This window comes from Curcuma longa, chromosome 5 (genome assembly GCF_044706935.1).
Source record: "Curcuma longa cultivar G26 ecotype Majalengka, Jawa Barat chromosome 5, ITB_CL_G26_1.1, whole genome shotgun sequence".
Classification (NCBI taxonomy): Eukaryota; Viridiplantae; Streptophyta; class Magnoliopsida; order Zingiberales; family Zingiberaceae; genus Curcuma; species Curcuma longa.
Window position 1 is genome coordinate 14,373,898 of NC_133865.1, and position 16,216 is coordinate 14,390,113.

At 35.3% G+C, this 16,216-nt stretch overlaps 1 protein-coding gene and 1 pseudogene across 1 annotated transcript in view; one reads left to right on the top strand and one right to left on the bottom strand.

Annotated features, from left to right (window-relative positions):
- The window catches only part of LOC141829345 (vacuolar protein sorting-associated protein 9A-like), a 29,802-nt gene extending 17,032 nt beyond the window's left edge, over positions 1 to 12,770 (bottom strand). The window contains exons 1-2 of the mRNA XM_074716796.1: positions 12,498 to 12,770; positions 7,457 to 7,604 (exon numbers count right to left, since the gene is read on the bottom strand). Coding sequence (XP_074572897.1) covers positions 7,457 to 7,604; positions 12,498 to 12,616 — 267 coding nt within the window. The 5' untranslated portion in view covers positions 12,617 to 12,770. The remainder of the gene's footprint in view (positions 1 to 7,456; positions 7,605 to 12,497) is intronic.
- Positions 12,705 to 14,210, top strand: LOC141829936 (protein DETOXIFICATION 48-like; annotated as a pseudogene).
- Positions 14,211 to 16,216: the final 2,006 nt, after the last annotated feature.

The following is a 16,216-nucleotide window of genomic DNA, read 5'->3' on the forward strand; positions in this document are numbered from 1 at the left end:
TGTTCCAAAGGTACAACTACTAAATAATTAAGTCAGTAGAGCTGCCCTAAAAATAATAATATTAAATAAGATGAAAAAAAAGAATCATATGCCCCAAGCAATGAGGCACATGCCCCCATTTGGACTTTGGAAACTATTACCCTATCAAATGTTGCAACCAAGGAATGAGTGAGGAGAGATAGGTATTACTTAAAGACTATTCTAGATTACCATTGGGATTAGTCATGTCTTCACTCTGTGCATGGTGTATTAAGTAGTTCCATTAGGAGATATATATAAAGCTCCTCCTATCACATTTAAAAAATATATAAAAAAAAGGTTGTCCGATGTGCGAAGCTCTCATTAATATGAAATCCCGAGGAAGGGTCGGACCACATTGAGTCTATTATACACCGTCTTACCCTGCCTTGTAAGAGGTTTCCACGACTCGAATCCATGACCACAAAATCACACGGTAGCAACTTTAATGTTGCGTCATGGCTCTCCTTCACATTTAAACAAGATATATTCAAGTAATTTCCCTCTAATTAAGAGACTGTTGTGAATACGGGATCTCATATTAATGATTGCTCGGTCACCAAAGGTTGATCATCGATGACTGACAAATTGGTTTGTACAGGATGATGGGGTAGCCCAGGCCTACTACTTCTTCAGGCAGCCTAGTCCTAAGAAGGTGTGGGCCCAAACAGTGTGGAGAGCTTACTTACATCCCAATCATACAATCACTTTCTAGATGTTAGCATAGAGTTGACTCTCCACTAGAGATCGGCAGGATTATCTGGAGGACAAGCAGTGCACTTTTTGTGGTCAGGTGATGGAGACACAGGAGCACCTATTCTTTAGGTGCCCCCCTATTGCGGAGCTGTGATGGAGGATCAAAGATTGACTTTACATGCATTGGGAGATATCAACCTACCAGTGGGTGATGCGAGTCTTCGGGCTATATTACTATGGGAGGACTTCGACAAAGGAATGTCATCTTGCCTTGTCATCCATGGAGGGCCCTAATCGTAGTTTCTTTCTTTAGTGAGGAATAGTTAGATGTTGAGAGAATATACAGGGGTGTGCAAATCCATGTATACAGTCTTTAGGTGTTTATTCAGATTTGATACTCCTAAAGCCTCATTTTGTATATTTTGATACATGCTATCAAGGATTGAAATCTCGAGTCGTATCACTCAATACCGGTGAAAAATTTTATTCCGGCACGGACACTAGCGTTCCGACTGAGATACTGTCAAGAGACGTCACACAGGTCCAACGACGCCTCCGAAGGCGTCGCGCAAGCTCGGGATACCCTCTGGAGGCATTGTGTGGGCTGGCCAGGCATCGCATGGACCGCGCGCGCCCTCGATCATGTGTGCCCAGTCGTAGTCATCGACTGTTGTGGTATTAGCTTTCTTTTTAACTTAGATTTTAATAATCAACTCCTAACTATATAGTTAAGGATAATTTAAATAGGCTTAATTAAAGTCTTATAAAATTATCTTATTATTTTTTAAAAAAATATTTTATTTTTTATTTTTTTATTTTTAAATATTTAAATTAAATATTTTATATTTTAAAAATACCAAAACTATACCGGCATGGTACGATATGGTACCGAAACTGTATCATTCCAATCCGGGACCGAAACCTCGACACGATTCGATATTTTAAACCTTGCATGCTATATACAATTTTTACTTATCCAAATATATATATATATATATATATATATATATTCAAGTAAAATATATTTATAAAATTCTTAAAATTGCTTCACTAAAATAATCTAATTACTTTATTTTAACATTTTGAAATATATAATCCATAGCATATAAGTAACTTAACTAATCTGATTCTAATCTAATAATACATGAACCAAACTTGTCAAGAAAAAAAATCATATTTTAATTTTCCAATGGGGACAATAATTATGACTATCAATTTCGATGGTGTTCTATTGATAGGACAACTGCTATCAAAATCCAACTTAAAAATTGTCTATTAAAGTAAAAATTATAAAATGACAAAGTATAAATAGTCATCATGATTTCAAGTATCAATGAGTATCGATTGGCATGGTCTATGTGTATCATTTCAGCAACTGACAACTATATTATTACTAGTAAATGTCAATATATCGCAACGCCCAATTTTGATGGTACCAATTAAGATGAGACGTTGTGACTAATAACTTCCAAAACTAAACAAATAAGAAGATTCTCCAACTGAGAAGACTCATCATGCAATTCATCTATTAATCATACAAATGAAAGTAAGAAAGTACCAATTAGCAACTCAGAGAAGAGACATGAATCAAAGAAACCGAGATCCATCTATATCATATGCTTGTGCATATTCTAGTTGCAATCATGCTAATCCAAATCCAACTCCTCATTAACTAAGATATATTTAAAAATAGGAGAAGTTAGTTTCACAAAGCAATACTTACTATGTCTTCAAAAATTATAGAATTGCATATTTTAGTTCTAACACTACAAGAACTTTTGTTCTCATTCATTCCATATTAAGATTATTAGTTATGATGCTTATTATATTTTGTAATTTTGTTGCTCCAAAATGTTAATCCAATTGACCACCCATAATTGCTAAAATTTTATATTTAAAGAAAAATAAGCTAAGTGAAGTGGAATTATTGGATCAAAAGATATATGTCAAAAAAAAATTTAAGAAAAACAAACAAAAAAAGTTACGTGAAAGGAGAGGGGGCTTACGACCCCTCAAGAGCAACAAAGTTAGCTACTTTACAAATGGTTGCCACTCACATCCTTCACAAGGCAATACCAACCATTAACCACTTTAAGCAATAGCATGGAATTAGATGACGAGTCGTATCAGTCAGCACGGGCGGAATTTACCATTCCACCTGCTAACCAACACTAAAACCATTCAACATCGACACCCAACACCAGACTCGAAGCTATCACAGTGGCCTAGCCTAACCGCGAGGCATCTTGCTACTGCCTTGCTTGGCCTCAAGGCCCGACATGACCTCCGCAAGATCACAAGGCATCGCAACCTCGTGGACCTTGAGGAGGCCAGACCATGTTTTTTTTCCTTTCCTTTCCTTTCCTTTATTTTCTCTAATTTTCATCTTTTTCTTTCTTTATTTCTATAGTTAATTCCTTTGTTAATTTTTTCCCTACTACTGTAGACTAAGGGAGAAAAAACCACAAATTGTTAGGAAAGAGTGAAAAAAGAATTAAGTACAATATAATTTGTAATTTTATAAATATACTACTATGAATGACTTAATTCTATATATAAATTTGATTTAATTTTGAACTAATCAAAATTATATTCCATTTAAACCTACTTAATCCCATGATTTAAAATTTCAACCTGTATCGGAGTTTCAATTTATGACCGAAACGATACAGTTTGGTATCGTATTGTGTCGTGCCGATATGATTTCAATATTTTTTAAATATAAATATATTAATAAAAATTTAACCTAAATATTAAAAAAGTCAAAATACAAAAAATAATAATTTTTTTAAAAGAAAAAATGTGTGATTGCGAAGGTCATGCAAGATCCTAGAGGTCATCGCGGAATTGTGAGGTCGCCATTGGATCATAGCACCCCCACGACCCCTCAGAGGTCGACGCAATCGCATGAAGGTCGCCACGAGATTGTAGCACTCCTACGACCGTAGGATGGCCCGCAATACCAGTGCCAAGCGGAACTGCAAATTCCACCCATTTCGCCCAACACGGTACGAAATTTTAAATCATATTTAATCCTAAATTGACTTTTACTCCATCCTAATTTTTAAAAGATTAATTTAATTTAGCTTAACTAATTAAAAAAATTATAAATATATTTAAAACATAAATGTTTAAAATAAAATAAGATTTGGTATTTAAAAGATTTTATATATGTTATAATTTCATAATAACAATAGAGATAGAGAATTAAAGTCATCATCTAAGAATTTTATATATATATATATATATATCATTTCCCTATACAATATAAAATTTAAGCAACACATTTACATATTCTCAAAATATAAAAAACATATTAAGAATAATTTGACGTTTTTAAATAAATGTACCTAATTAATCCTTGAAATCATCAAAATATATTTAAAGTTGTCAATTGAAAATGAATCTTCATAACCATTATAAATGCAAGATTTCGGACTTGATGACTTTGCAATAAACTTAAAATCATAGTTTAAAATCTCGAGTCATTTTGTCCGATACAAATGAAACAACTCGTTCTGCACGCCGACCGACACCAAGATAAGCATGCCTCTAGTGCCAACACGCCACGACATGTCCGGACTCGTCGTCAGGCCCAAGCTATGTGTCCAGACTCATCGCATGGGTCCGTGGTCGCTAGCAACATGGAGGGGTAGGTTTTTAACTTAGGTTTAATTAAATAACTTAGGTTAATAATTTTATCAACTCCTAGCTATATTAGGATAATTTAAATAGGCCTAATTAAAACCTAATTAAATTATTCTATTAATTTAATATATATTTTAAAAAATATATTTTATTTTTATGTAATATATTTTATATTTAAAAATTACTGAAACTATATAGGAATGGCACGATACGATATCGAAACTGTATTGTTCCGGTCTAGAATCAAAACCTCGACATGACTCAAAATTTTAAATCATGCTTAAAATTGAAAATCAATATTCATCATCATTATAAATGCAACTTCTTGACTTGATGCCTCTATAATAAAATTGTAATCAAGACTATTTAATTATACGCAATAATAATAGAAAAATAAATTTTAAATTTATAAATTACTAAATAATCATTGCAAAAGATTTAAAAACATCAAACATCTAACGGAATAATATCAAAACTTGAACTCACCATTCAACATCTCAAATATAATTCAATAATAAACATCTATAACAATCAAATATTAGTAAAAATATTTTTAATTAATATATTTTACATTTTTAAAATTGAAATGGTATCGACGTGGCATAATATGGTAGCAAAATTGTATCATTCCAATTATAAACCAAAACTCTAGCACTACTCAAAATTTAAAACTTTGAGCAGTAGACGGGCACATGTTGATGGAGGTAATGTCTCCTTTCACTATTGACATCATCTTCCTCTAGAATTATGCATCCACCACCCTTTTCGTCCAAACTAGAGCTCTTTCCACTATTCCTTGCGGCCTAAGATCCACCATCACCACCCCTTCCACTAATCAACAACAACACTCCTCCTTAAGCGCCCTTTCCCCCTTTCCTCTCTCTATAAAACTAATTCCCTCAACTTCGAGAAGCTTGCCTTCTTCATCTAAACCCCCCTTATAGATTTGAGCTTGGATCGTGCTTCCCTCTGTCTAAGGACCCAAATAGCCCTCCTCCTTTAAACGTAATTAGTAAAACTCCTAATCGTAGTCAGAGTTGAGATTTGTCATTCCTCATGCGAACAATAACATTGTCACATTGTCATTCATTTATGAGCATGTAACCAACCAAATGAGGCCCATGCAAATCAATTTGTGTGCACGGCCACAACCCCTTCCCCTACCTTCATCCAAGCAATGTGGATACTACCTCTTGATGGGTATTTAAAGGTGAGTGTTGAATTAAGATGAATGTTCTTTTGGGTATTACCAAATAGCTCCCTCACATATCAATGCATGTTGCACAGCAAAACTATTGAGCATTGAAGCTAAATTCAATGAGCACTAAGTCGAATTTTGTGAGTGGTCATCACTTAGGATAAGTTTCTTATGTAAAATTCCCTCTTTCAAATAAGATTTTGAGGTTCCTTACAAAGAGAATTGCTTTAAGATATCCGAAGTTACAAAATTGCCATTGCTTATAATCGCATATGGATATGTAGTCAAGGGAAGGGTTTTACTTAAGGGAGATACATCAAGTGTTTTATCCATAGGACAATAGTAGTCATAAGTTGTTTCTTGGTCTCAAATGTCTTTGTGGAATCAGAAAGAGGTCCTCTTACCATTTAACAAAATTGTATATAACTACTAAAACTTTAAGATATTATCTCACTATATTTTACCTTGAAATTGATATCTAAAAATGGACAACAAAACTTACATGCATATCCATTGCTATTTGTATTTATGGTAATGTTCATTAATGCACTATGGCATGCTGCCACTAAGCAAAAATTGGCATTTTGATTATTGAACTTGATTCTTAAATGGTGATTCAAATATTTAAAGAGAAAGATTGCTTGGTTATCAAGATAGGTTAAGCTATGTTAAGATTAGGGATTAATAGATGCTAGTGAAGCTCAATTGGAACCTTATTACTCTTATCTATTTGGGTTATTTCATTAAAATTTGACTCTTATGTTATTCCCTTTGAATATATGTATTATGCTAATATAATTCATTTCTCTCTTATTGATTGATTAATGCTATTTTCATACTATAATCATGTGATACATGCTTAGATTTGTTAAACTCATTATCATACTCATAATAGAAATTTTTCTCTAATTTCTGTTTTTGATCTATTATACACATTTCTTGAATATTATTTGAAATTAAAACATTAAATATTTATTTCTTGTCAATTATGCAAATATAGAATCAATGGTTTATAAAGCTTCAGATGAAAAGGAACCAATTTTTATTTTAAATTTGTAATTGATTTTAATAGTTATATATTTTAGCTATTTTAGTTGTTTGTATTTCTATATTTTAGCGTGGTAGGAGTTCTTTTTAGTTGACAAGACTTTATTGTATTGTCTTTCCCAATTAGTGGCATTACCGAAGGTGAGGGTATCAAATTGGCATATTAGGTTGCTCTAAGACGAACTCTTTTACTGGATGTTTTCAAATAATTATTTGCAGCTAGATAAGGGTTTGTCACTTGTTCTAATTTCTCTTCATAAGTTATTTTTTTATTATTGGCTTCCAGTTATTTCTAAACATATGTTGTTATTTTAATCATGTTTATACTCTTTTCTACATGTTTAACGATTTGAATTTAGCTTTTGGTCATAAAGTGTGAATGCATTTAATAGTGCAGATTGACAACTAGCATAGAGGATGTCAATGGGATTTTAATGATGGTAGATGGATTCCATCCCACATATCAAGATAGGAAGTCACCTAGGTAGTGACAATTTAAGTGATCCCAGCTTGCTTTAAAGCATGCCAAGTGTCAGCATAGCATGTTACTGAAACCATACTTCCAGTCGAAGGCCAAATCTCTAGCATGGAACAAATCTTAACTCATAATAACCAAGTTAAGTATTGAACAGATGTAAATGATAAAGCTTAAATAGACATAAGCTGTACGGCCAATTAGTCAGACCCTATGATATCAATATTTTAAGATTTGGGGCATTCAGATGTTGTTAGAAGTGGTACATTATCTCTTACACCTCCATTTCAGGATCAAGCATGTAATCCAGCACTTCTCCATTCAGATGTTTTATATATTAGCATAAATGAAAATATGGAAGTGTAATAGCTCACCTCCCCAGCACTTTCCAGTTCTTCTTCTGAACTACCAGCCCAAAGTGTATGAGCCCTAAAAGCCTCTTCCATGTTGGAAAGGAACTCCTGTACAGAAGCACTGTCTTTTTCTGGATCAGGAGCTCGATTTGAAAATGATACAATGAAGCTGTCATGTCAATATAGTCAAATTTAAGCACTGTTGTGGAACTACATACAATTGCAACTTGCAACCAGGATGTATAAGCATATTTGCTTTAAATTACAAATAGTTTCTTATCACGATAAATTGAACCAGGAGATGGTTGAAAGAACATATGTGGGAAACAAACTAAAGAACAGTGCACCCTTTTTTTCCAAGGAATTCAAGGAAAGAGATTGATGTGCTCTATCTATGGAAACCAGCTTTTAAGGGATAGGTAACAGATAGTCAAAAGAATAAATATACAACAGAATAATAGCCTAATGGTTTAATCCAAACTAAAAGAATATAAGAAAGAAGATCAGTTTGTGTATAAGGAGGGATGTGTGTATTGTGCCTTTTGGACAACTGGAAATTTAAAAGCTAACCGTGTTTTTTTGGTTCAATGATTTGACTAATTACTGGATGTATGAACCTCAATTGTTAGGACATCTATAACAAGTGGGAAGTAGTTGATCTTGGAAGGAAGATTAAGCAAACTATGAACACTAAGAATTAGTTCCATGATAGATAATGCAAGATAAATTGATTGTTAGTCAAAGAACAGATCATTTGAACTGCATTTGAAACAATTTTATCCTTAATATGTGCAATTCACTAATTTGCTTTCATGTACTCCACTTGTTAATGCAGACAACAAAATAAAATTCATGGAAAAGAAAATAATTTTTAAAAATTAAATTGAAGATAAATTTCAGATTAGCTCATTTGTGATAAAAGGAACGAAATTGAAAAAATCTTCAAGAATATAAAATATTCAACATTAGGGATCTGCGACAAATGAAAATAAATAGAAAACATTCAAAATTGACAGATTTGCAATAAATTAGAGTTTTGATTTTTGTTATTTGATAATTAATATTTTTATTTTGGTAATAAATAGAGAATAATTATAATCCTTTTAAGATTAGCATATTTTCTTTATTTAGAATATTGATTTCTATTTTTGTTGTTGAGTTAAGTAATAAAGAAATCCAAAGTCATGTATTTTAATTATTTTTGAATTAATACAATTTCCAATTTAACTTTTCTATGTGAGTTTTTCCATTGGTTAAGGTTATTTCCTTATTTGCTTCATTAATTTTGTTCCAAATTCCTGGGTGATTCTATGCTTTGATTTTGGTGTTGCGTTAATTAGTATCAAAGCTGAAACCTCCTCAAAAGTTAGCTCCACGCTTATCCACGCCTCATTCACAACAGGGTACAAACGCAATTTCCCTTTCAAAATTGATTTCTGTTTTTTCAGTTGGTAATTCTAAATTGCTTGCATTTAATTTTTTTTCAGATAAATTCTTGCATACTTATTAGCATCTTATTCATGAAAATCAAAAATATCATCATTTTTTTCCAATTTAGTTTAGACATCATTCATGAAAAAAAATATTTTCTATATATTTAAATCATCATCCGTCAAAAAATATATTTTTTATTTAGTTTAGTCATCATCCATCTAATAAAATATTTCTTATTTAGTTTAGTTATCATCCATCAAAACAATATCATCATTAGTTTAATTATCATACTTGCATGTTAGCAATTTATCATATTCCTCTACATCTCATTTAATTTATAACATTATTTAATTTTATAATTATCATTACTTGTCAATATTTTATTTATCCTAATGAGAAAAAAAAACCATACCTACCACTTAATATATGTAAGATTTAGATTTAGGAACGTACCTCATATGAATGGTGAACTTAAAGACTATAATGGTTATTCTTCATACATTGCTAAATTTAGAAATGACAAGCATATAAGATCATAATCGCATCATCCCATGTCTAAAAAAAATTCATTATTTTTGTGAATCATGTATTAGGACAGATGCACCTATATTTAATGGAACTATGGATCCTAATGTGTTTCTTAATTGGTTAGACAACATTGAAAATTATTTTAACCAACATAATTTGACCTCCATTGAACGAGTACGATTTACCAAATTCAAATTATGAGTGATGTATCCAAAGCATTAGAGAATAAGGCGAACAGAAACCCATCACACATTAGCACAAAATGAAAAGACAATTAATGAACTAACAAATATGTAAAAATAAACCAACCTTCCTCAAGTGAACTGAACTCAAAGACATTAACAGAAGACATTAGTTCTCTTACAATCCATAAACTTCCAATTAAAATGAAAGAGTTATGCTCAAATAAACCTACTAATAAGTTATAACTCTACCTTAGTAAAACAACTTTCTAATGACAATATAGAAGAGTCCTTCAAAGACATCTTAGATGAGTCTCTTGACAATGTAATATTAAAAAAAAAACTTTTGTTGAGGTTGACCTCTTTAGAGAATAATCCACTCGATACTGACCATGACTTAAGACTCTCAAATCTTAACTCATTCATGTTATCTAAAGAAACCAAACGAGAAAGCTAAATAAAACAAGCATTATGGTAATACAAATACCAACTTAAAAAATTGCAAATCACTTGGTATAAGCCTTTCTATATTTACTTATATCTTTGATATTTGTCAACCAATTAAATTAAATATGTTATTTTCTTCTATCTACCAAACCAAAAACTCCACTTTACATATTAGAAATATATCTGCTATACAATCTTGGAAACTATACTGAATAATGATTATTATAAAATATTTCATGGTACTGTAACTTTTCATATAACATTTATTAATTCAAATTTCATCATCACATCTACATTGGATGCATTCTTATCATATGTATCCACTTTATTTGGTCATATTGTGAGAAAAATTGATTACAATACTTATTCATTATCTTTCCAACTTATTCAAACACAAGTTCAATTTTTAAATTAGAGGGCATTCAAAGAGAAGTTTGAGGATTCATCTTCATATGCTGATTTTGTTACAGGTTTTGTACAATCCTCATCATTGTTGTGTTTGTGCCACACGATTCTAATGAAGACATAAATATTATTCTCGTCATACAACAAACTCAAACATTTTTCTTGTTATCGTTGAACAGGACAACCAAAAAGGAATTTCTCAAAATTAAAATACAAAAAGAGAAATAAAGTACATTAATTTCTTTCTCATTGAAAGGGACATCCAAAAAATAAAAATAATGAAAAGAAAACATTGCTAAACAGAATTATCAAAGCAATTATTCCTTATACCAGGAAACCAAGACCTAAGAAGAGAAGCCAACAACTTGTCAGGAATTGAGTTTTCCTCAATAGGGGAAAATAATGCAAGGAAACAAATATCATGAAAAAGAAAATAATTTTACAGAAATAAATTGAAGATAAATTTCAAATTGGCTCATCCACGACAAAAGGAAAGAAATTGAAAATTTTTCAAGATTAAAAAATATTCAAGATTGGTGCATCTGCAATAAATAAAAATATTGAAAAATATTCAACATTTGGCATGCCTACACTAAATTATTTTGGTAATAAATGAGGAATAATTATAATACCTATTATGATTAGATATTTTCTTTATTTAGAATATTTATTTTTATATTTGTTGTTGACTTATGTCTATAAAAGAAGTACAGAGTTATGTATTTTAATTATTTTTGAATTAATATAATTTCCAATTTGACTTCTCTGTGTGGAAGTTTTTCCTCTAGGTGAGATTGTTTCCTTATTCGCTTCATCAATTTTGTTCCTAATTCTTGGATAGTTCAACGGTTCAATTTTGGTATTGCGTCACTTGTAGGTATAGTAAATATTGTGTACTTTTTTATGGGAGTTGCTTTGATATTCGTACTAAGATTGACAACCGAAAAATATGGAATTGCAATTCTATTTCTCTTTTTTTTACCAGATATGCTGGTAAAAAAAACATAAATATAATCTCATTGTTCCAAATATTTGGATTTGTAATCTATTCAAAATTGGTCAGATTTGTGATTGAGAATTCTCAGAAATTTATGAGACTAAAGAACACTACCATATAATACTATATATATCTAGATTCCAAGCATAAGAATGAAATGCAATTCTTTATTATTACTTACCTAAATTGAAATGTAAGAAACAGAATTAGAATTCTTAATAGTTCTTTTATAATATCAAATTGATTTTTTTTCCTTTCGACAGGAATCACTTCAAGACAAGCTTTTGATACCCCAACCAAATATATATCTTGGAACTTCAAACTTAAATGAATGTTTTCTGGATGAAGATGATAATGCGTAGGTGGCTCGTTGTTTACAGTCTCCCTAAACTTAAATTAACCTACAGTTTCATGTGCTAGCCATAAGAAATAGTGAGAAAGTCCTTCCAAAACTATGAAAGAATCAGGGGAAATTAAATACATTCCTACGAACTGAATCTACCTGTATATCTGTCAATTAATTTATTAAGTCCCATTGCAACGACCCAACCTATCAATACCATGGACAAATGATCTTACACAGTCTTGAATCTAAAGTAAAACTTTGATGTAAAGTGAGAGCAAGAAATAATTATCATCGAGAAAATGCAACATCATTCCGGAGAAAGTAAACTATTCATCATTCCTGAGAGACTAGGTAAATTCCACAAAGTTTTCAACTTTCAGGTTTTTCTACCTTCTCCAAGGGAATAAACAGAAAGTAAAAGTCCTACGAAAGATTCAGCAAGGACGATTAACAAGAAGATTTTACTTAGAATCAGAAAGCATCATCCACACGGGATCATCACAGAGTCTAGTAACGAGGAGACCGCATTAGGTAAACCAGCATTGAGCATAGGATCGAAAAGCAGCTACAAAATTGAAAGCAGGAGAAATGTAAATCCTCCAGCTAGCATCAGATCGATTAAGGCCACAAATTTAAGATCCAAAAAGTAAATTGTCAGATCGAGGAAGGCCAAAATGCTAAAGATCCAGAGAAAAACGAAAGAACTAAGCGAGGGAAGCTGACCTCTTGATCGATTTGACAAAATCTGCCGCCGATGGGTGGCGCATCCGCTCCAAGAAATCGTGCCAGGTGAGCGGGGCGGTGGAGGAACCGAAGGCTTCGCCGCTGCCTCCGCCCTCCATCTCCTAGAGAAAGCCTTCGGATCGGAGTCAATCAAGACCAAGGAAATTGACGTCCCAATTCTTAGCTAGCGAGAAAGGGAACGGAGCGATGAATTCCTTTTCCTTGCGGAGAAACCAACGAGGTTGGTTGGGAAGTGGCGGAAGAAGAGAAGGGAATAGATGATGATTCGGTAAATTGGAGAAAACTCCCCAATTGCAAACTGGACTTTGCATGCACTCCCCATCCAACATTTTCTTTGCATGCACTCCCCAAACTTAGTTTCAACTCCCCCAATTCATAAATTTACAAATTTACCCCCCTCTCTAGTCTCCTCTTCTCCCCCCTTTTCTTAATAAAAAAAGGCAGATAATCATTAATTAAACCAAGCTACGACAGCGCAGGTGTTTGTCGCGGCCGCCTCGCCGGACCTCCTCCTCCTCTCCTTACTCCACCCGCTCCGCGTCTTCCTTCGCTCGTAGAACATCACCCTCCCAGTCACTTACTGTTCCTCCTTCTGCGTGGCGCTCCATGGCCCGCTTACGTACCTTCTCGCAGTTCGCCTCCGCCTCGGCATAGCTGGCGTGGCGGCAGCCATGGTGTGGACCAACCTCAACCTCCTTGTCTGCCTCCTCCTCTTCGTCCTTCTCTCTAGATCCTGCCGCGATACATGTCCCAGCGGTGGAGTTGGCTTCCTCTCCGGCGAGTGCTTCCGCGGGTGGCCAGCGCTGCTCCGCCTTGCGGCGCCGTCTTGTGTCTCCGTCTGCCTCGAGTGGTGGTGGTACGAGCTGATGATCCTCCTCAGCGGCCTGCTCGCGTACCCCCGCGATGCCGTGGCCTCCATGGGCATCCTCATCCAGACCACCTCCCTCGTCTACGTCTTCCCCAACGCGCTCAGCTTCGGCGTCTCCACCCGCGTCGGCAACGTCCTAGGCGCCAACCGCCCGGCTAAGGCCCGCGCCGCCGCTTTTGCCGCCCTTGCCGCAGCCCTCGGCCTCGACCTCGCCGCCACCGCCTTCACCGCCTCCATGCGCCACCAGTGGGGACGCCTCTTCACCCGCGACCCCGAAATCCTCCACCTCACCACTCTCGCGCTCCCCATCGCCGGTCTCTGTGAGCTCGGCAACTGCCCACAGACGGCCGGTTGCGGCGTCCTCCGCGGCAGCGCCCGCCCGGCCACCAACGCCAACATCAACCTTGGCTCGTTCTACTTGGTCGGCATGCCGGTGGCAATCCTCCTCAGCTTCGTCAGAAAAATGGGCTTGCCGGGGCTGTGGCTGGGGCTCCTTTCGGCGCAGGCCACGTGCGCCGCCCTCATGACCGGCGCCGTCGCCAGAACAAATTGGGCATCGGAGGCAGAGCGCGCCAGACGCTTAACCGACTCTTCTTCTCTCCTCCTTCAATCATTCCAATTGCTAATTGCAATGACATAATTCCAATTACCCCAATAACTACTCTGTCTCCCATCTCCGTGGAAGCCGAGAAGACGAAGACCACCCCAACACTAGAAGACATTCGAGATCCTTCATTAATGGTGATCCAGAAACAGCTCTAGTCGACTGGAATATAATCCCAGTCGAGTCAGTTTCGTCACTGTTCGAGATCAGTCGACTATAGTTAAAACTCAGTCGACTGAAGGTGGGTCTACGGCGAAGAATGGCCAAGATAGTCGACTGGAATGAGCTTCCAGTCGAGTCCAATTTGGTTCTGTGCAGGGTTAGTCGACTGGACACAAATTATAGTCGACTAGGATCATGTTCAGTCGACTGAATATCTGAATCAGTCGACTGATATCAGTTCAATCAGCTGATTAAAAGTATCAGTTGAGTGCAATGCTGAAGGATTTAACCTAAGTTGACAACATACGCTCAAACATGATTAAGGGATCGATATAGTTGGTATGGAATGTCCAACCATGATCTTCGAACCAAATACACATGAATTATATATTGGTCTATAAAAATTCAGTCTCTTAGCCCAAAGTAATGCATCATAACAAGCATTATGAACTAAGAGAATGATCCTAACATCTCTTCCCATCTAAGTTGTACAAAAACACAAGCAAGGTATTGTCTATGTGTGTAAGAGATGCAATCTAGTTAAAGTGTGAAGATGATCATGGAGTGATTTCTTAACCGACCGAGCACATTCCTAATTCTCGTCTTAGATAGCTAAATTCGGCTTCGGAAAGTGATTTAGTGAAGATATCGGCTAAATTTGATTTTGATTCAACATAGTTAAACACAATATCTCCTCACATATGTATGGTCTAATAACCATGGTGGAAACCATGTCAAGAGTTTACTAACCATTTTTATTTCACTAGTTTGAGTTATGCCAAGAATAAGTGAAATTTTAGTACAAAATAAAAAAATTCAGTATTCATTGTGGAAATTACAGTATAAATCGAGTGAGATCCAGTACGATTTTTATAAATTTGAGTATTGTCTTGGTTGTGAGCTATTATTTATAATTTATAAGGAACTGATAACATGATCTTCTGTGTGTGACACCACACACCAAGTTATCTACAATATAAATTAAGTGGACAACTGCATTATATAAAATGCAGACAATTGACCAATGTGATTCTCATTTCAAAATATTTCAAATAAGAATGTTCATACAAAAGCTAGGCTTATAATATACATCCCAACACGCCAATGCTCAGAGGCGCGACTGGACTGATGCGTGATTGCGGTCGACGAGGAAGCTCAGATCATGCCCTAACGGAGGTGGGATTGTGGCAGGCAGGAAGGCTCATATCGTGGCCTGACGTAGGCGTGATCGTGGCCAACGAGAAGGCTCAATCGTAGTCGGACGGGAGCAGGATCGCGACCTACGAAAGGCTGCATCGCGGTCGAACGGGAAGGCTCGATCGCAGCCGGACGGGAGCGGGATCACAGCTTGTGGGAGGCTAGACCGCAGCCAGATGGGAAGGCTCGATCGCAGCTGGACGAGAGGCTCAATCGTAGCCAGCAGGGAGGAAGAATCGCGGTCGAAGTGGAGGAAGAATCGTGGCCGACGGGGAGGAAGAATCGCGGCTGCGCACTTGGAGAAGAGGATAAATAGAGAAATCGCGATCTCTATTTTTATGACACCTCTCCCACACTAGAGAAGCTACAGTAACTAGCCTCTTTAAACCAAGATTAGGGTTTTGGACTAAATCAGCTTTGGTTCAGATCGGTACTGTAGCGAACCAAATTTCTAGGGTTTACTGTAGCAAATCAGGTTCAAATTTAAATCGCTTAGTTCACTAACCAAACAAACTTTGATTTGACCCAAACTAATTTTGTTCACTTCATCTTCACAAGACAAAGCTCCTCATCTCTTCCATTTTGTCAAAACCTCTTCCATCATAAACCAAATCAAGTTGGTTCAATTTAGTTCAAAACCAAATCATTTGGTTCAATAACCAAAAGACCTCCAATTTGAACGAAATCAATTTCGTTCATTTCATCTTCATAAGATGAATTTCATCATTTTGCCCTTTGTCTAGTCCAACCAGACTTTATTTCTCTCATTTTGAGAATCTAATTCTTAAACTCGTTTTAAGTCCTTCGAAGAACTTGTAGTGTGTGTGACCCAATAGGTTCCTGGTTATGTTGGTCGTCCATAATTAA